General features: G+C 34.1%; 2 protein-coding genes across 3 annotated transcripts; one reads left to right on the top strand and one right to left on the bottom strand.

The window, feature by feature from the left end:
• The first annotated feature begins 6,832 nt into the window (after window positions 1–6,832).
• Window positions 6,833–10,824, top strand: LOC107892179 (COP9 signalosome complex subunit 3). 2 transcript variants are annotated; one of them, XM_016817189.2, is made up of 11 exons: window positions 6,833–7,113; window positions 7,571–7,686; window positions 7,788–8,034; window positions 8,134–8,191; window positions 8,301–8,390; window positions 8,632–8,655; window positions 9,175–9,264; window positions 9,347–9,505; window positions 9,599–9,720; window positions 10,425–10,497; window positions 10,599–10,824. In XM_016817189.2, the coding sequence occupies exons 1-11, from the start codon at window positions 6,929–6,931 to the stop codon at window positions 10,665–10,667; spliced, it is 1,233 nt and encodes a 410-aa protein (XP_016672678.2). In that variant the 5' UTR covers window positions 6,833–6,928; the 3' UTR covers window positions 10,668–10,824. The 2 variants fall into 2 exon arrangements, with proteins under 2 accessions (XP_016672678.2, XP_016672677.2); XM_016817188.2 differs by having other exon boundaries at window positions 8,590–8,655.
• A 2,602-nt stretch (window positions 10,825–13,426) lies between these two features.
• LOC107892180 (protein TPLATE) lies at window positions 13,427–19,104 on the bottom strand. The gene is made up of 7 exons (XM_016817190.2): window positions 17,868–19,104; window positions 16,919–17,515; window positions 16,329–16,690; window positions 15,678–15,981; window positions 14,974–15,096; window positions 14,417–14,872; window positions 13,427–14,231 (listed from the first exon to the last, which is right to left on the bottom strand). Exons 1-7 carry the CDS (start codon window positions 18,987–18,989, stop codon window positions 13,704–13,706), a joined length of 3,492 nt encoding a protein of 1,163 aa, XP_016672679.2. The 5' UTR covers window positions 18,990–19,104; the 3' UTR covers window positions 13,427–13,703.
• Window positions 19,105–20,069: the final 965 nt, after the last annotated feature.

Raw genomic sequence — 20,069 nt, 5'->3', positions numbered from 1 at the left:
TCAAGAATACTCAATGAAATCAAATTTCTCTTCAATTCAGGAACATATCGCACGTCACTAAGTGTTCTGACAACTTTGTCAAACATTTTAACTTTAATCGTTCCAACACCTGCGATTTTACATGAATCATTATTTCCTATCAAAACAACACCTTCAGACACTGTTTCGTAAGTTGTAAACCAATCCCGATTGGGACTTATGTGGAAGGTGCAGCTCGAATCAAGGATCCACTCCTTGCTTAATTTAGAATTATTGACAGAAGCGACTAGAAGTTCACCGTCGCTGTAGTCTTCTACAACATCAGCTTCACCAAAATTTTCTGGTTGTTTGCCCTTTTGATTTGCGACTCCCCTTCTGATCTTATTCCGCAGCTTAAAACACTCAGATTTAATGTGCCCCTTCTTCTTACAGAAGTTACAAGTTTTACCTCTATTTGAAGAATTCGATCTTCTCTTAGATTTTTCATGATTTCTTTCTTTCCTGTGTCCTTCCACAATCATCAGTATTCCGATCTTATCTCCTACGAACAAAAAGACCCTCTCCTTGAGAGTTGGGTTTAACCACAAGATGTTTCATCTTGTCATACAAGATCAAAGAATCATAAACCTTATCAGTTGTGATAGACTCGCAACTATACAAAATTGTGTCTCTAAAGGTTGAATAAGACGGGGGTAACGAACAAAGCAGAATCAACCCTAGATCTTCTTTATCATATTGAATCTCCATGGCTTCAAGGTCTGAGAGAATTTTTTTAAACACTGTTAAGTGTTCGTGTACAAACACTCATTCTTCCAAACGATGAGTATAAAGACACTACTTCATATGCAACTTACTGGTTAGAGTTTTTGACATACATAACTACTCCAACCTCTTCCGTAATGTAACGACGGTCTTCTCATTCATCAAATCCTGTAAATTTTTGTTAAACAAATGCAGATGTAACTGTGTTAACGCCTTTCAATCTTTACGCCTCTTCTCTTCCTCTGCCAATGTTGAAGGCATCTTATCTACCCTAGTAGGGCATCCTCTAAGTTCATCTGCACAAGAATTGCCTGCATCTTTATCTGCCACAACGCGAATCTGGTGTTGTGATCCAACAGTGGAATTTCACACTTCAAAGACGCCATTACCGTAATCGAGATAAATAACCCGGAAGCTCTAATACTAGTTTGTGAAAAATAGATCGTCAATAATAACTAAGAATCGGAAAAAGAAGAAGAACATACAAAATTTTATGTGGAAACCCTTTTAGGAAAAACCACGGGCAGAGGAGAAGATAATTCACTATGTCGAATTCGAATAATACAAGAGGAGAGACAACTACATCTATTTATAGGTTTGTAAAACTATATTCTAATCAAAGTTAAATAGAAATAATACAGTAAGGTTAAAACACCATATTCTAATCAACATCAAATAGAGAAAATAAACTTGTATATGGGTACCACTTGTAAATCCCCCTATCTTGCCACTTATATTTTATTTTCACAAGAATTTGGGTCACACAATTCTAACATTGAATTTGAATATGGTTTATGATGTCCTAACACAAGGCCGTAGAGTTGTATTTTTGTATAAGAACGATATTATCCACTCAACAAATCTTTCTTGAGAGGCTAAAACTTCATTACAGTTTATTCATTAGTGTCATCTCATTCTGACGAAGCAGACCAATGAGTTGACATAATCGGTATACCTACTACTCTTCAGCATTTTGGTTGGTCACAGTATAGACGTTTGGAAATTTTCTGAACAACCAAATCCAAAGCTATGCAAATCCTTCACACACACTTTGGTTTCCTTGTTTGATTACGCAGTTATGTTTTGATGTTGGAGTCCATATAAGATGTCACGAATTAATGACCCACCCAAGCAAACTGATTGCCAAGCATATCATTTTTAGTACAATCCAATGTTATGATGAGGATATTAATTCAAAGTATTATTATATCAAGCATTGGAAAAATCGAAAAGAAAATGCTCAAGGGGTTTTTGCTATTGAACCATCACAACCATTGTCGTCAAAGCAAGCTCCTCCATCTTCTTCAATACCGTCAAGTAGCTCGAACAATGTAAATTTGTTATCTTTTATGGAAGAAATGCAAATTTTGAGAACAAGAATTGAGATTTTTGATGCGTACCGCATTGCGAATGAGAAGATACTCCATGATTTCCTTAGTCAAATTGTGAAAATTCGGGATACTATCTTGCAAATTATCCAGTTCTTAAACCTTCTACATTTAGACTAAACAGAGAGTTTCCACCACATGATATACCTAAACATGAGAAGGAGGAGGAGGAGGATGACAATGTTGGTTCTAATCATATGTGAGTTATTTGTCCGATAAGATTTAACTTAAACCATATTTGGAGGTCTTTATGCTTCTTTTGGACATGATGTTTATTTTACTTTTATTGTTGATGTTTGTTTTTCTTTCAGACATGATATTAATATGGTCAATTTACATTTATGTATCAACCTTGTTTTCATTTGCATGAAAATACAATTTATAAAATCTAAATGGTAAAAAAAATATCATTAAGATGGCGTGGAAGCTGTTTGATTTCACCATTATTCATAATATCCCATTAGCCATCTAGATGACAAAAAATACCATCTAGATGTTGAGAAATTTGTACCCAATACAGTAGTAAAAAAATTGAACTTTATGAATGTATAAATATAAAAGTATCAATTACAATAATCCTAAATATGAGGATATACCAACAAATATGAGATGTACTAATTTTGGTTCGTATTAGAAATTTTTTTAATTTATTTAAAATTTATTTATTTTTTAAATTATCATTAAATTATTTCTTATAAAATTCTAATTTTGAAATCATACGAGGATACACTAAAAAGTATGAGGGAATACCAAAAAATACAAACCAAAAAACATGAGTTTATACAAAAAGAAAAAAAAGAAAAAAGAAAAAAGAAAACATGAGATAAGACAAAAAATATGAGGGACTACCAGAAAACATGAGAGACTACCAATAAACATGAAAAAAATACCAAAAAAATCTGAGAGAACATGAGATAATGTATTTAAATTTTATTTTATTCTAAAAAATATGATCAAATTTAATTTATCCCTTACAAAAATTTAACATAAAATTATATATCTCACCAAATTCCTTTTTGAAACCATACCAACAATTATTATTGTATAAAAAAAAGAGGGAATACCAAAATATCTAAAAATGTATAAATAAATATGAGAGCAAACCAAAAAACATGAGCGCAAACCAAAAAACCAAAAATTATGAGAAGATACAAAAAAAATTTGAGAGTGTACCAAAAACATAAGGGTTACCAAAAATAATGTAGATGTACCGAAAAATCTAAGAACATGAGGGATTATAGAAAAAGATGAGAAGATACCAAAAATTGTGAGGGACTACCAAAAAACAAAAAGAGATACCAAAACATATGACGGATTACCAGAAAACATGAGGGCATACCAAGAAATATGAGGATACACCAAAAAATCTAAAAGCTTTTACCAAAAAAACATGAAGGATTACCAAAAAAGATGAGAAAATACCATAAATTGTGAGGGACTACCAAATAAAAGATGGCAAAATACCAAAAAAGGTGATCTATTAACGAAAAAACATGAGGGGTTATGAATAAATATGAGGATATACCAAAAAATCTGAGAGTGAATTAAAAAATATGAGGCATTATTGAAAAAGATGAGAAGATACCAAAAATTGTGAGGGACTACCAAAAAACATTAAGAAATACCGAAAAAGATGAGATGTACCAAATTTTGTTCGTATTAGAAATTTTGTTAATTTATGTAAATTTTATTATTTTTTTAAATTATGATTAAATTTAATTCATCCCTCACAAAATTTTAACATAAAATTATATCTTTAACCAAATTCTAATTTTGAAACCATAATAACAATTTGAGGGTATACCAAAAACCATGAAGAAATATAAAAAAAGTATGACAAGATTACCAAAAAAGATAAGTATATACCAAAAATTGTGAGAGCTACAAAAACATGAAGAAATACCAAAAATGTGAGGGACTACTAGAAAACATGAGAGGTTACCAACAAATATAAGGATATACCAAAATATATGAGAGTTTACCAAAAAAACATAAGCGAATGCCAAAAATTGTGTAGGATTACCAAAACAATGAAGAAAGAAGGAAAATGTGACATATTATTAGAAAACATGAGAGGATACCAAAAAATAAGAGAGTGTACTGAAAAACATGTCAGGATACAAAAAAAATATGAGGATATACCAAAAAACATGAGATGTACCAATTTTGGTTCATATTAGAAAATTTGTTAATTTATTTAAATTTCATTTTTACAAATTTATGATTAAATTTAATTTCTCTTACAAAATTTTATGTTTTGATTATATCTCTTACCAAATTCTAACTTTTAAACCATACCAACCATTTTCAGGGTATACCAAAATATATGAGAGGTTGCCTGGAAACATGACGGGGTACCAAAAATTATGAGAAGATACGGGCAATTTACTCAAAAAAGCCTTTTTTTTAAATTACCGAAATGGGCCAGATATTTTATTATTTACCGGAATGCGCCTTTTCCAGCAAATCGCGTCCACGTCAGCGCGATGTCAGGGGACGTGCCAGAAAATCGCGGCCACGTCAGCGTGCTTTGCTGACGTGGCAACAAATTGCGTCCACGAGGGGGCGATTTGTTGTCACGTCAGCAAAGCGCGCTGACGTGGCCGCGACTTGCCCAACGCGTGAACTAATGAAATTTTATGTATATAGTTGCACTAAATTATTTAAATTATTTATAATACCTAAATTATCCCTATTTATTTGATCTCGAGAAAGATCACGGTGACGAAAGCTTGTGCTTAATGAGGAAGCAAATTTGGACACTCGACATCATCTAACAATTATGCAGAACAACAGCCGTCTTTCTTCACAGCTGAAACATCATCCTTAGAGTCGACATTGATGGCTTGGGCAATGTTGTTTGATCATTCCCTCCTTCGAGTGCTTTTCGACTGATCACATGATGTATTTGAGTTAGTACTTCAGTGAATGCATGCTCAACATTTGTAGATTCAAGGGCAGATGTTTCCATAAAGAAGCGCGTACACGTGGGCGCGACTTATCTGTTTATTTTTTTCTCCAAAACCCTAAAAATCCTAAAAATCCTAAAACCTTAAACCCTAAAATCCAAAAACCTACAAGTCAGGAAATCGCGGCCACGTCAGCGCCCTTTGCTGACGTGGCAATAAATCGCCCCCTCGTGGACGCGATTTGTTGCCACGTCAGCAAAGCGCGCTGACGTGGCTGCAATTTCCTGGCACATCCCCTGACATCGCGCTGACGTGGACGCGATTTGCCGAAAAATGGCCCATTCCGAAAAATAATAAAATATCGGGCCCATTTCGGTAAATTTATAAAAAATTAAGCTTTTATTGGTAAATCAGCTAGAAGATACCTACAAATTTGAGAGTGTACCAAAAAACATGAGGGTTATAAAAAAAAAGCAAATGCCAAAAATTTTGAGGGATTACCATAAAATATGAAGAAATACAAAAAAATGTAACAGGTTACTAAAAAACATGAGGGCTACTAAAAAAATACGAGGATATACAAAAAAAAACATGAGATGTACCAATTTTGGTTCGTATTAAGAAATTGGTTAAGTTATTTACATTTTATTTTTAAAAAAAATTATGATCAAATTTAATTTATCCCTTACAAAATTTTATGTTTTGATAGTTTTGTGGCTAAAGGTTTTAGGTTAAAATTAAATTTTTAACCCTATCATTCTTGCCATCTTCAGAGAATTTTTCAGTTTTGGGGTGCTGAAATGTATACCCATTCTTTTTTTTTTTTTTTTTTTACAGTTGAATGCATCATGTTAAAATTTAATAGCTTTTAAATTCAATTGGTGTATTAGATCCCCATGTTTTGCGGCTAAAGAAAATTTAGAGTGAAATTAATAACTACACACAACCAAAAACTTTTAAAATAGTAATAAAAAAACTAAAAGTAATTAGACAATAGACTAAAAAACTCATAAAATCTGAGAAAGCTAGACAACAAACTAAAATGTCTGGTAAGATCAAATTAAGGTCTTACATAACAAAATATGAAAAACTTGATTACTAATTTGATGAATAAAGATGAAATAACACAAGATTCAAACAAGAAAATTTACAAAGAAGAAGTTGTAAGTAATACCCTTACATGGCCAGTTAAGGAAACACGATGGCTTATGAGGTGAGACAAACATGAACCGAAAACATTCAAAGAAAAAGGACAAAGGAATAAAGAAGGAAAGGGACGAAAAAAACAAAAGAAAATCAAAGAGTTTTATTAAATTTTCTTATTTTGGATTGAGTGATGAATTCACATTTGATTAAAATTTTAATTTTAAACAATATTACATAGCGAAGAAGATGAGAAGAGAGAAAAATAAAGGGAAAATAATAAAGAAATAAAAAAATTAAATTGTTTTAAAAAATAAAAGTACAAGGATTAGTTGTGTGATTTGGTCTAAAATTTTAGTCTGATACGATGAAATAACAAGCCATATCAGATTGTCGTTACACCATTAACAGTAGTTAACAACTCACTGATCATTTCAAATATAAGTAACTAAAAAGTAACTTGAAGCAAACAAAAGTGATTATTTTAATAGTTTACCCCAAAAGAATTACCTATTTGCTTTAAAACTAAATTTACAAAAAAAACTAATCGCTCATTTTTAACAAAGGGATTAATTTGCTGAAAATACTAGAGGACAGGGACCTATCAGCGAATTTACCTCAAATAAAGGAAAGCTTTAATGACAAAGCTCTGGTGAATCAGAGACTTGTAGTAACTGGAAATCGAACATTTGTGTTTTTTTGTCAGGTAACTGAGTCGATAGGATCACAAAACACTGCTGCAAAGGGATGAACTCAGTGGAAGGTTTAGTGAATCAAATCCAGGGACTATCAACCACTGCCTCCGATGTTTTATCGCTGCAAAATTTGCTTAAACAAGCTGATGACTCGCTCCATGCCGAGTCCACTCGGTTGTTGCCTTTTCTCGACCAACTCGACCCTTCCAAGCACTCTCTGGGTTACCTCTATTTCCTGTGAGTTCTTTTTTCAATTCGAGTCTTTAAAAAATCCACTTTTCTTCGTAGAATTTTATAATTTTTTTGGGGGAGGGGGTGATATGGATATTGTTTAGAATTTTGATGTTTGTTTATTGAGAACATGTAGAAATTAGAAGAAAATTGAATCTTGGGTTTTTTTTTTAATGTTCAGATACTGGTATAATTGGTTTCTCTTTAACTTTTAATCTTATTTATACATGTAAAATCTGGGTTTCTTATTAAAAAAAATTTGTTAGAAGGAAATGAGTTTTATTAGTCTGGTTTAGAATTTGATGTTTGGTTGCTGAGAACAGAATAGAAAGTAGGAAGAAAATCGAATCTTGAGGGTTTTTTAGGTGTTCAATTGCTGTTGTGGACTTGTAGTTAGTTTCTCTTAACTTTTAATCTTATTTATGCATGTAAGAGTTTTTAATTTGTTTAATGATTTCAACAGGGAGGCATGCACTGCTGGTCCAGTTACAAAAGAGCAAGCTGGTTCATATGTGTTAATGATTGCCAGATTTATCACTTCATGCATTGCTGAGCAAATTCGATTGGCGCCTGATAAGTGTATGACTCTTTCTTCGTATCAAAATTGTTCTTGAGATTTGCAAAGTTTCTGTTTTTAAGTTGTTGATATCGTCGATGTTGATTTGAATGTGATTTGGCAGTTATAACCGTGTGTAAGAGGTTCAAAGACCAAGTTCTTTTGCTCGAGGAGCCCTTGCGTGGGGTGGCCCCAATGCTGACCGCTATTCGAAAGCTTCAGTCATCTTCCGAACATTTGACTGCTTTACACCCGGAGTTTCTCTTGCTTTGTTTGCTGTCAAGGTGCTATAAAGCTGGTCTTTCCATTCTGGAAGAAGATGTTTTCGAGGTTGATCAACCAAGAGACCTTTTCCTTTTTTGCTATTACGGGTTGGTTGCTTCTCAAACTGTTCGATTTTTACTGTTACACTGTTTAGCATCATTGAGGGGGAATAACTTATTTGGGTTTCCCATTTGACATTACAATAGGGGAATGATAAGCATTGGAAAAAAGTGGTTCCGGAAAGCATTGGAGCTTCTACACAATGTACGTTACTTCTTTACACCTCTGTTGTAAATTATTGGTCAGGTACGAAAATTCCGAGAGTCTTAACTTCCAATTAGTCTAATTTTATTTGTGTATGGTAATTTTCTAGGTTGTGACTGCTCCAATGTCTACCATTAATGCTATAGCTGTCGAGGCTTTTAAAAAGTACATATTGGTCTCCCTTATTCACCATGGACAGGTAGGTTCACCAATCAGCATTCATCACGTTGTATTATGTATTAAGGATGTACAGACAAATCCTTTAAAAGAACGAAAAAAAGAACGGATGATAAGATTGGTTCTCAAATTGTATTATGTATTAAGCTGTTGTTTGTCTTTTCTCTTCTTCATCTCCGAGCGGTGATCTTTCCCATGGTCTTACATTCTTTTGGTTACAGTCCCCTACCAATCTCCCTAAGTATGCTTCTTCAGTTGCGCAGAGAAATTTGAAGAACTTATGTCAGGTACGTATAGGTTCCGAGATTGATTATAATGACCTAAAAAAGGAAGAGTTAACTGCATCAAAAGTTCCCAAATTATGACCCACATATCAAATTGGTCCCAAGCTTCAAAACATCATAATCAAGTATTTAAAGTCTTAGTATCATATCAATTGAGTCCTTCTGTCAGCTTGGGCATTAAATGCTAGCTCAGATTTTAATGTGAAGGCCAATCTGGTGTGAAATCCCTAAAATTTCAAACCTTCAAAAGTTTAAACTGGCTTGATTGCTCCACGTGTTTAAATTGGCCTCCATGTCAGATCTGATCTTGCATTTTATATTCAAATTGACGGCTAGATTGATGGAAGGGCCTGGTTGATACAATATTGATACTTTCGGTTTCAATTAGAGCGCTTTTAAGCTCTGGACCAATTAGGACCTTCAAAAATTGTATCTTTATACCTTCATAAAAAGAATGAATGGTTTACTTCACTAGTTCTCTTCGGTTTACTAATTAACTTCTTACTTTTATTCCTTGAGTAGCCATATATCGAACTGGCAAATAGTTATAGCAACGGCAAAATTGCAGACATAGAGACATATGTAGAGGCAAACAAGGATAAATTCGAAAGCGTAAGTGCTATATCTGAATTTAAACTCGCTATTGCTCCTTTATTCGTTTGACCATTTGAAAGAGGCTTTACACTTTTACCAGGACAACAATCTAGGCTTGGTGAAGCAAGCTGTATCATCTATGTATAAACGAAATATCCAGAGGTTGACACAGACATATTTAACCCTCTCACTTCAAGATATTGCTAATAGAGTGCAACTGAATAGCCCTAAGGAAGCGGAAATGCATGTTCTTCAAATGGTAATTCTGGATTTGTCAGTTTTGGTTAATTAATGTCTGCAATTTCATATATTACAAAGTTACATTGTTGACGTTTTTTGTGTCAAATTTTAGATTAAAGATGGTGAGATATATGCAACGATAAACCAAAAGGATGGGATGGTTCGATTCCTAGAAGATCCCGAACAATATAAGACCTGCGAAATGATTGAGCATATTGACTCATCAATCCAAAGGTGCACTCTATAGAATAGACACTGATTTCATGTTTTGTTTGAATAATTAGTTTTTGGTCAAATTATGGTTTCCATCCTTGTACTATGCTCAACTCGAGGATCTAGTTTTGTACTTTAATTTGACATAATATGATCCTCCTACTATTATTAATGTTATGCCTTGGTCCAAATCACTAATACTGTTAGAAAACTCTGTTAATTGATGTGGAATTATAATAAAAAAAAGTCCAAATCATGAGGTTGAGTTGGAATATTTTTAAAGACAAATTAGAGGAAAATAACTAGTTTTATAGCCATAAGACATGAAATTTTTAGTGACTTAGACAAAGGCATAAAATTATTAATAATAGGATCAAATGATGCCAAATTAAAAGTATGGGGACTGAATAGTATAGTACATGGACAAAAATCATAATTTGAGCTATAATTTCAAAATGTCATTAACTTTTTTAAGAAAAGATAAATTAGTGAAAGCTAACTATTTTAATAACCATAATTTCATCTTTTAAATGACATAGAATTTCGGATTTCGAGCTTTCGGGTTTTTAAAAAAGAATTTCCACGTATGTCGAGTAACCAAATCTTTAAACATCAAATATAGGAACTAAATGTTGAAGTTGAATATAATGCGAGGATGATCACCATAATTTTATAATGTTTATACTTGTATGGAATTATTTTTGTGAATAAATGTTTCTTTACAGGTTGATGACCCTGTCTAAGAAGCTGAATGGTCTGGATGAACTAATGTCATGTGATCCATTGTATCTACTTAAGGTGAATCTGCTATTTCACATCAAAGCAAGTTTAGTTGTTACTTAAATACTATTGTTTATGAACCAATGATCGTCTATTAGCTAATTGCATCTGGCGTTCAGGCCGGGAGAGAGCGACAGAGGTTCGACTTTGATGACTTCGACAACGTTCCTCAAAGGTTTAACATATGAATGGTTAAAATGACAATTGAGAAACTATAGTAAAGACATACAAATATGTTCAACTGGGTCCAACTTGTTTAAGAGGTGACCAATTTTTTTTTTCTGATATAGTTTTGCTGACATAACATGTGTGTGTTGTTGATTAAATAGATTTAGTTGATTTTCATGTGTCTTTGCTCAACTTTTCCCAATTTTAAGATGAATTTAGAGAAGCAATGGAGGTGCCCATTTTTCTCTTTGAAATTTCATGCACCTAGAGAAAAAAAAAAGGGAAAAACTGGAAAGCTTATAATTAGAAAATTATGCAAGTGTTTGTGTTGGTTTAAATTAAGGGTGGGTTTGGATCGGCGATTGGGTGCGGTGCAGTGTGTTTAGCTTACTTTTTCTCTCACGTTACAGTATTACTACAGTATCTAATCTCACCGCCATTGCTGTTTTTACACTAACCGTAGGTAAACGCACCGCCCATCCAAACTCACCCTAAATAAGCATATTTGTCAACATTAAATGATTTGTCACTTTTGTTTGTCTCAGGTTATATTTTAGTCACTTATGTTTGAAATGTTACATGTTAGCCACTTACGTTGCCGTGTTGTAATATTTTAATCACTGAGCGTTAAGTGTTATTAACAGTGTAACGGTAAGTTGACGTGACACGTTAAATCATCATTTCAAACGTAAATTTTAAGTTAAATTATACAATTGGTCTTATATTTTTTTCGTTTTGAGTAATTTAATTATTTTCTTTTATGTTCTTTGAACTTTTTCTTTTTCTTTTTTTTATTCCTTTCTCTTCTCCTCTTTCTGTTTTCCTCTATTCTCCATTTCTTTTATCATATTTTTTTTTGTTTTTCATTTGTTAAAATTAGTCTCTATACCTTTATTTTTTTAAACAATTTAATTTTTTCTTTTTTTTCTCTTTTATTTTTCTCTCTTCTCATATTCTTTACTGCAGAAACATAATTTTTGCGTACTAAATAAACCAAGTCCTTATTTCTTTCATATGATTCCTAAATTGAATTTTACTGAAAATCAAATATCAATCATTCTTAATCAAATATCAGTTTGAATATAACCTAATTTTGAAACTAAAATTGGATCTAGCTAATCAATATAAAAAAATATACTTAATCAAATCTAAACATAAATTGAATTCTTTATAGTCAAAATAAATTATTTTTGTTTCTAAACTTCTACAGAATTGTGTAGATTAATTAAGCAAACGATAAAATTGATCTAAACATTTTTAGATATTCTCAAGAAAGCTTGATTGGAAGTTGAGTATGGATGAACTGAAGAGAGAAAAAGAGCATGGAACAAAATTGGTTTGGATAAAGTTGATGGTGAGTTTCGTATGGAGGTCGTTTTAGTCATTGAGAGTGTAGAGCTCTTTTGAAGAATCCGTGAAATACCGTAGTTTCAAGAGGGCGAGAATGTTGTAGGTAAGATAGATAATGTGGTTGTGGGAGTTGGTTAGGAGGTTAAGGAAGCGGGCTCAGAAAACTTTGTTGAGGGTGGACTGCCATAAGTCATGATTGGCGAGGTCTTCAAGTGAGGCAAGCTTGTGAACTAGGTCATTGAGAGATCCAAATTGGTTCGTTAAAGTACTGATGAACGATGAGGGTTTGTAATTGTAAGGTGAGAATATGCAAAACAAATTTTATTTTGATTTCAACTTTCTGTTTTCTCTTTTCATAAACATAAAAAAAGTTTTAATAAATGAAAAATATAGAAAAATTATATTAAAAGAGATGGAGAAAGGAGGAAAACAAAGGAAGAAGCAGAAGAGAATGGAAAATAAAGAAAAAAAAAGGAAAGTTAAAAAAACATAAAGAAAAAAATTAAATTACTCAAAACGAAAAAATATGGGGATCAATTGTATAATTTAACCTAAAATTTTTGTTTGAAATGATGATTTAACGTGTCATGTCAGTTTATCATTACACCGTTAATGATTCAGTGACTAAAATGTTACAAGATGTTAACGTAAGTAACTAAAATGTAAGATGAAGTAAATAAAAGTAATGAATTTGATTATTGAACTTGCATGGATTGCATGTATCATATTTCAAGTGTATGTTTTTATTATCTTTTATGTGAATTTTGGTGTTATGTAAAATACGTAGGTGTTTTTGAATATCTAACAAATTAGAAAGTTAATTTGTATGAATATATTCTCTGAATTTTTTAATCAAATGTTAATACATTAATTTAACTCGCGTTTTATTGCACTATGGTTCTCCTACCACCATGTTTTACCAACTGCAACTGCAATTGTATCAGACAAATCAAATATCAATATTTTCTTTTCCCATTTTTCTTCAGATTTCGTAGGACAAACTTTGGTATTAATTTTTAGACTATTTTTAAGGTAAAATTAATATCATTTTGGTCAATCCAATGTTAAGTTTTTAAAAAATACTTTAAATTTGATAAAAATATTTCTAGAAAGTATATTGGTCATTTAAGCCTTTTAATATAGTTAAATATTTTTTTTTATATTTTTATAAAAAAATTAAAATCTATATTGGTCATTTCATTCTTTTGGATATTTTATATTTAAAAAAAAAATTGTTAAAATGTATATCGGTCATTTGTGCTTTTTGTTAGTCTACTATGGATCACAATATCCATCCATTCCACCCAACTAAATTAAATTAATGTAATAGTAATAATTTTGTCTTGACTTTTTATCTTTATTTTATAATTTTGGATTATTGAACTTACATATAAATTAAAATTAAAATTAAAATTAAATTATAAAAAAGTGAAAAATATTTCTAAGTAATATTAGAATCAAAACATAGGCCTTCCAATGCCAAGAACCTGGTGTTAAGAGTTAATTTCAGAGATTGATGATATACATACAAAAATGTGTTGAATACAGAAGAAACCAAGCGCTTTTTAAAATCTAACATTCCATCTCTGGTAAATGAATATGACAGACAAGGCCGGTAGATGAACAAGGGAAATGCCCCAAACGCAGACTTACAACAAAGGGTAAAAAATGCAACTCCAATCAACTAACTAATGCCTGACACCAACTTAACCCACTTTCATGCTTCGATCTTTACACAACATGTGCCATTCCTGTAGCACGGCTGCTTGCAGTGCGCGGTGCTCCGCTTCTTCTGCGGTTAGCTTCGACAGCGTTGAAGGTCCTTTTGCCTTATCATCTTCCTCCCCTTCTTTCTTCTTTTTCTTCTCTTTATCTTCATCGTCTTCGTCGCTCTCCTCATCTTCCGCTTTATCCTCAGTTTTCAGAGTTTTCTTTGGCTGTGCAGCCTTTAACAACGCTATTCGTTCAATTGAAATTCTGAGCCTCTCCGTGGCTGCCACCTTCACCTCATCTTCGGGCATGTATTCAACACCCCCATCAGTCAGGTCATCCAACCAACCTTGCGGATCCGATTCGATCTGTTTAGTGATTGATGCATCTGAAGCTCGGACCACAAATTTGCACATCATGGTTGTTGTTTCGTCACCCAAATCAACATTCCTGCTCACTTCACTAGCTCCAAAAATCATCAGGCCCAAGAAGCCCCCATGCCAAGTTTTTGCAGCATAACATAGCTGTCACATATTGGACAAGTAAATATCAGTTTTGTCAACAAACTGAAAAGCCTCAAACAATAACTACATTTGTTTCAACAAACATCGAGACAGTTCCATCAAAGAAAAGATGAGAAAGAAAGAAATATTATCAGCTATGATCCAGCCTACATTAGAATAATATCTTTAAAGCAATGAATCCTTACCTGAAACCCAGCCACAGTGCGAATGATGTGTGAACAAACTCTGTGGAAAGGCTTGGAATACAGTGATTTCAGTCCACTCAAAAATGGAGAAGACCCATACTGCTGCGCAGCAGTAGCCTTGAAGCCACTTCCTTCATAAATGTATGTGCCAGTGTATTCCACAATAGCTGGCAAACTAGGCCATAGACGGAAAAACTCGACAGGTGAAATTTTATGTGGCAAGAGAAGCTCGGTCAATGGAATTTTGTAAGGCTGACACCTCAAAATCACAGGTTCTCCGAGTTCTGGCCTTAAGCTTCTCTTTAGCCTCATAATTTGTGGATCCTCTTCAGAATAGTCACCATCACAATCTCCTACAGTACCACTTCCAAAGAATGGGTAGTATAAGACTTGAACCCAAAAGCCACATCTTTCAAATTGAGAAACACCTACTGTCACACTGCAAAGCACAGGATCCTGCAAGATACAACAAAAATTTTCAGAAGGGTGCATTTGAAACCATAGAATCAGACAACCGAAAGGAAAATAAATTCTTATTTACAAAGATGAGAAGCAACCTGAGAAACAAGATTACGCAACTGCCGTACTGCTAGAGGAGACCCATCCATAAAATACAAAGAACCAGATAATCCAACCCTCACATCAACACGATTTAATTCCAATTCCGTCAAATTAAGAACCTGCAAAATTCACCAATCAACCAGGGGAATATCATTAATAGGAATCACTCATCGTAGCAACTAGAACAACAGCACATGAAATGAGATGGCGGTAATTATGGATACTGCTTTTGGACAATCATGCCTGATGAGAAAAAATGGTTTGTAGCACATAACATGACTGACTGGATCATACTATTTGCCATCTTGATGGAAACATGAAAAAAAATTTATTCATTTCTCAAATATGTCAAAGTTGCACCAATAGATTGAGGTAAAAACATGAAGTACTTTGATGCCTGCTGATGCAGTAAGCAACCAATAAACATATGACTCTAGCTTTAGTAACCCTCTACTAAAACTTCACTGTATAAAAGGGTAGAATCTCTTTTACCACTTACAAAACACTCAAGATAACCTTTCAAGGCCTCCATAAAGTCAAACAACTATGGCATTTGATTTAGATAAGTTTCAAGAAATTAAGTTGGCTCTATTCTACATAAGCTTCGGGAAGATCGACAGAATTGTGTTATACCTCAGATCATATAGAAAAAGGGTTTAATAGGCAAAGAAGATAAACATAAATAAACAAGAGTTTTAACCTTTAGATGTAGAGTGATCCTTCCATCTCCGGCATCTGCCAGATGATAGGCCTCAATGTAGCAGGGATCACTGCTCCCAGTCAAAGTACGAGCAGTTGGAGGAACCTTAAGTGATGCGGAGTCTATTCCCTTTGTTAGTAGAAGTGTTAATTCACTAGGGTCTGGCCTCCAAAGCTCCAAAATAGCCTTATGAACCAACCCTTCCAGTTTTCTATCTTGGGCAGCTGATGCATCATAAAACTGAACAGTCAGTTTATGGTGGCTAAATGGGTAGTCTCCTCTAGCTTCACTAGCCCCTACCCACCTGAAAAAGAAAGATTCCATATCTCCCGTCAGTTTACAAGAATGTCAATTATACACATGGATCTATTTTTCCTTTTCATTTTAAGACCTGGGAAACACACTAGGAGGAAGCTACTTCAGTTGAACTAATCTTAACAAGATTAATATAGCAACAAAAATGGAAATATCACTGCCAATAAGGGAATAATCTTTCTATAGCACATGCTGGTTATCAATAAACATTCAGCCCAAAAGATTTTTAAAAAGCATGCTGTTGAAGGGAACATTAAAGCACTTAAACTAAAGAAACATCATCTACGTGATCAGTGAAGAACTCAGAATATATAAGGCTATTTACAGAAACCTCACCTGCTTTCAGGGCGGTTAGAGATGTATTTAATTCTCTGCAAAATCATACGGCACTGATGCTTGTTGACAGAATCAGCCAAGGTACTGGTTCTGAACTCTTCGAGCTCCTTTGTTAGTAACTGGCCAGCCCTAGCATGACGAGATCCCAACCGCTGAGCACATAGAAGAGCAGCCTGAACATCTTGAGGCCTATTTGTTGTATCAGTAGATGCATCCGCATTGAAGAGGACTTTGTGGATATTTGACACGATGATGTTTAGAGGATCCTCAGGATCATCAGCAAGAAGTGGATCCAGGCCTTCTAGGTTTATGTGTTCCGAAATAGCCCAAAGAAGACGTGCACATATTCTCGAGCTACTTACCTAGCAAATGGACACCAAGAGACCAGAGGTCGACATGAAATAACAATAATAGTAACAAACATAGCAAAATCATGTTTAAACACCCTTAGAAATTAGAATTATTCTTTACTTACTAGTTCACCATCAAAATAGTATACATCATATTACAAAACAAAATTTATTAGCAGAGCACAACATATCTTGTAAGATATAGTGTAGCATTTAAGTTCTCAATAAGATCTCACATACCTCACGCAGATCTTTTACAAGATCACGCTGTAAGTTCTGCAATCTCGTCTCATTTAAGATTTGGTCTTGGGAAGCCCCATCTTTGACTCTTTTCACACCTCCCCGGGTATCATAAATATGACAGAGCCGAACAAGAAGCTTCAAATAGCAATCAACTGCATAAGTCCTTCCATCACAGTCCCATTTGACACAAGGCCTGCAAACTTCCACCACTTCCAGAGCTGTCTCTGTCCAGTTTAATGCACCATATCCTGTTCCATATGCCAAGGCTCCAATCACTCTACTCTCCATACCTGAGTTCTTTTGTTCAGGTAAAGGTAATGACAACTGGAAGCAACTTTCAACAAGAGTTGCTACCAACTCCTCTCTGAACAAGCTTTTACTTGTAACATTATGAAGATCATCTTTTACACTAGGATCCTCAAAAAGAGAAGCTATATCAGTTCCGGCAAGAGGTTTCTGACCTCTTCGAACACTTTCCTTTGCAAAGAGATCAACACATAAAGCTGTCCGACAAATACAGGCTAAAGCATGCATTCGGTCTGATTCTGCACGCAGGTTTCTTACCATAAGAAGCAGCCTCTTGAACAATGATACCTTCATGAGAAATTTTAGAATATCAAGCAGTTTTCTACATAATGTTCAAACATTATGACCTTCGGGCTTATAAGCAATAGCAAACACAACCACTTTCAAAAATCACTTCTGGAAAGAAAAAATATCAGAACTGACTTCCAACACACTGAAGAAATAAAGAAACTTCTAAGGATGGATTCTAACATATATATTTCATTATTCTTTCCCAGTGTGACAGCTAACCTTGAAACGCTCACACCAGTAAAATTTCATAAACTCGCTATATCAATGACTCAGACCTATCTCTAACACACTAAGAAAACCAAATTTAATTTATGCAAAAGAATTGTAAAAAAGAAAAAGAAAAACACACCTGCATATGAAGATCAAGCAAATGAAGATTAGTAACAACGGCTCGAACAATACTTTCTCTAGCAGAAGCAAACTCCTGTCTATCCCAAAGTGTCAAAATGGCAATTATTGACTGTGAAGCCCACTCAGGCTTCCCTCCAGGCACATCAGCCAAATACAACATATTAATCCCGACGTCAAAAATCAATGCAGGTTCCAGCGAAGATGCCAGAAATGGAGCCAAATGAGTGACTAAATCCGACACACCAACTAATTTCTCCGCATTGGAATCCACCACAGTCCCATTCACTTTAGAACCCTTTGAAATCTTCCTTATAACTTCCAATCCCCCCGAAGCCACTGCCTTAACTGCAAAAACTAAAGGAAAAACAGTTGCTCGAAAACTCTCAACCGGCAGAATCAATGACCTTGCCATTAAAGTGCTGCGTTTTTTCCAAACGAAATCAACCATTGAAGAAACCCAATTTGACCTTATAGCCAAAGAATTTTCACTATCAACAAGCTTATCACCAGCTAATCTGCTCATCCTTTTTGAATCCAATTCCTGAAATAATCTCCCCACGGATTCAAATGCTACCTTCGAAACCGTGTCGGACTTGTCCAACATATTCTGCCCAATCCGAGCCCACCAAGCTGATACCTTATCGAGAAGATTAACATTGTTTTCACACAACGTTACGAGATCGTCTCTAGCGAGAACACATCCTAGAGTCTCGGTGATGGAGAACCGGAGGTTATCGGAAGGGGAATCGAAACAAGCAGAGATCTCGGCATTGGAATCGGTGATAAGTTTGGCGAGGGAATAAGAAGGGATGGCAGCGAGGATGGAGACTGCAGCAGCAACGACATCGGGATCGGGGAAGTGGAAGTCGTTACGGATGCCGGTGGAGACAGAATCCCAAAGGTCGGCGGTTAAACGAGTGGATCGGATGAGGTCGAAGGCGAGCTTTTTGCAGACGGCGGAAGCAGGGGCGGCGACGATTTCTTCAACGGCGGATTTGGCAATTATGGAAATGTCGCGACCGGCGGCGGATTGTTGGAGGGCGGAAAGAAGAGCGCCGGACTGGCGGAGAGCATCGTTTGAGCGGAGATCCGCTTGGATTTGAGCAAAAAGAATATCCATTAACAAAAAAATTCTTTAGGTTTCTCAATGGAACATCGGGATGAAGTTCGAACTAGTCAATTAGAAGATCTGATCTGATACAACGAAGAGGTGCAAGAAAGCAGTTATCAAAGTGAAAATGTTGGCTCCGGACCAGCTTGGCATTGTGGTTGAACCAAATTGGGCCGGGTCTGTATATGAACTTGCTTCGGTTTTCGGTTCGGCCTATGTTTGTTGGTTTGGGCTTTGGTTATTGGTTGTAAAATTTTTTTAAATATTAAATAATGTTATATATTTAATAGAAATATGTATTTTATTAAATTGAACAAATTTTAATATAAATTTAAGGGGGTAAATGTTTAAATTTCATGGCATATAATATTTTTTGGGGCAAATTATACAGTAGGTCACTCTAAAATAGTGTTGTTCTTATTTTGATCATTCTATTTTTTTATCAATTTAGTCACTCTAGTTAAGATAATTGCTTGAATTAGACACTATCGTTAAAAATTTTGTTAATTCACTAATGGATGTTGATGTGTCTTTATTTTTTTTTTCATTTGCAACATAATGCTAAAGTTGGTAAGTTTTCTCTTCTTCCTTTTTGTTGTTTGTTTGTTTCCTGGAAAAAGTACCAAAGGTAAATGAGGATAGTTTTGACTTGTTTGTTGATAATAGGTTTTACCGTGAGTAATTTGCTCATAGTGTTTATTTGTACATGCTTGATTTGTGCTCGGATTCAGCTATGTGCTTCTTGAAGATTCTTTGCAATTTCTTCAAGATCTAATGTTAGTATGGTAAGTTTTTCTTTTCTTTTCTTTTATTTAAGAAAATTTATTTTTTCCACTTAATTCTTAAATTTCTAGAATTGGGTTGTGTTGTGTTTTATTGTGCGTGTTTAGTTTATTAACAAATCTAGTTTTGTTGGGTGTTCAACTTTATTGATGAAAATAATGATTCCTCAAAAATATTTCTTGCCTTTTTTTTTTCTTTTCATAGTAATTATGTTAATGCTACTGGGTATTGAATGTTAAAAATGAAAAGATGATTTTGAGGGTATCCAAGGGAAGATTTTAAGGTATTTATAAAGGAATTTTTAAG

This window comes from Gossypium hirsutum, chromosome D09 (genome assembly GCF_007990345.1).
Source record: "Gossypium hirsutum isolate 1008001.06 chromosome D09, Gossypium_hirsutum_v2.1, whole genome shotgun sequence".
In the NCBI taxonomy this organism is placed as follows: Eukaryota; Viridiplantae; Streptophyta; class Magnoliopsida; order Malvales; family Malvaceae; genus Gossypium; species Gossypium hirsutum.
This window is presented reverse-complemented; position numbering and strand designations above follow the sequence as displayed.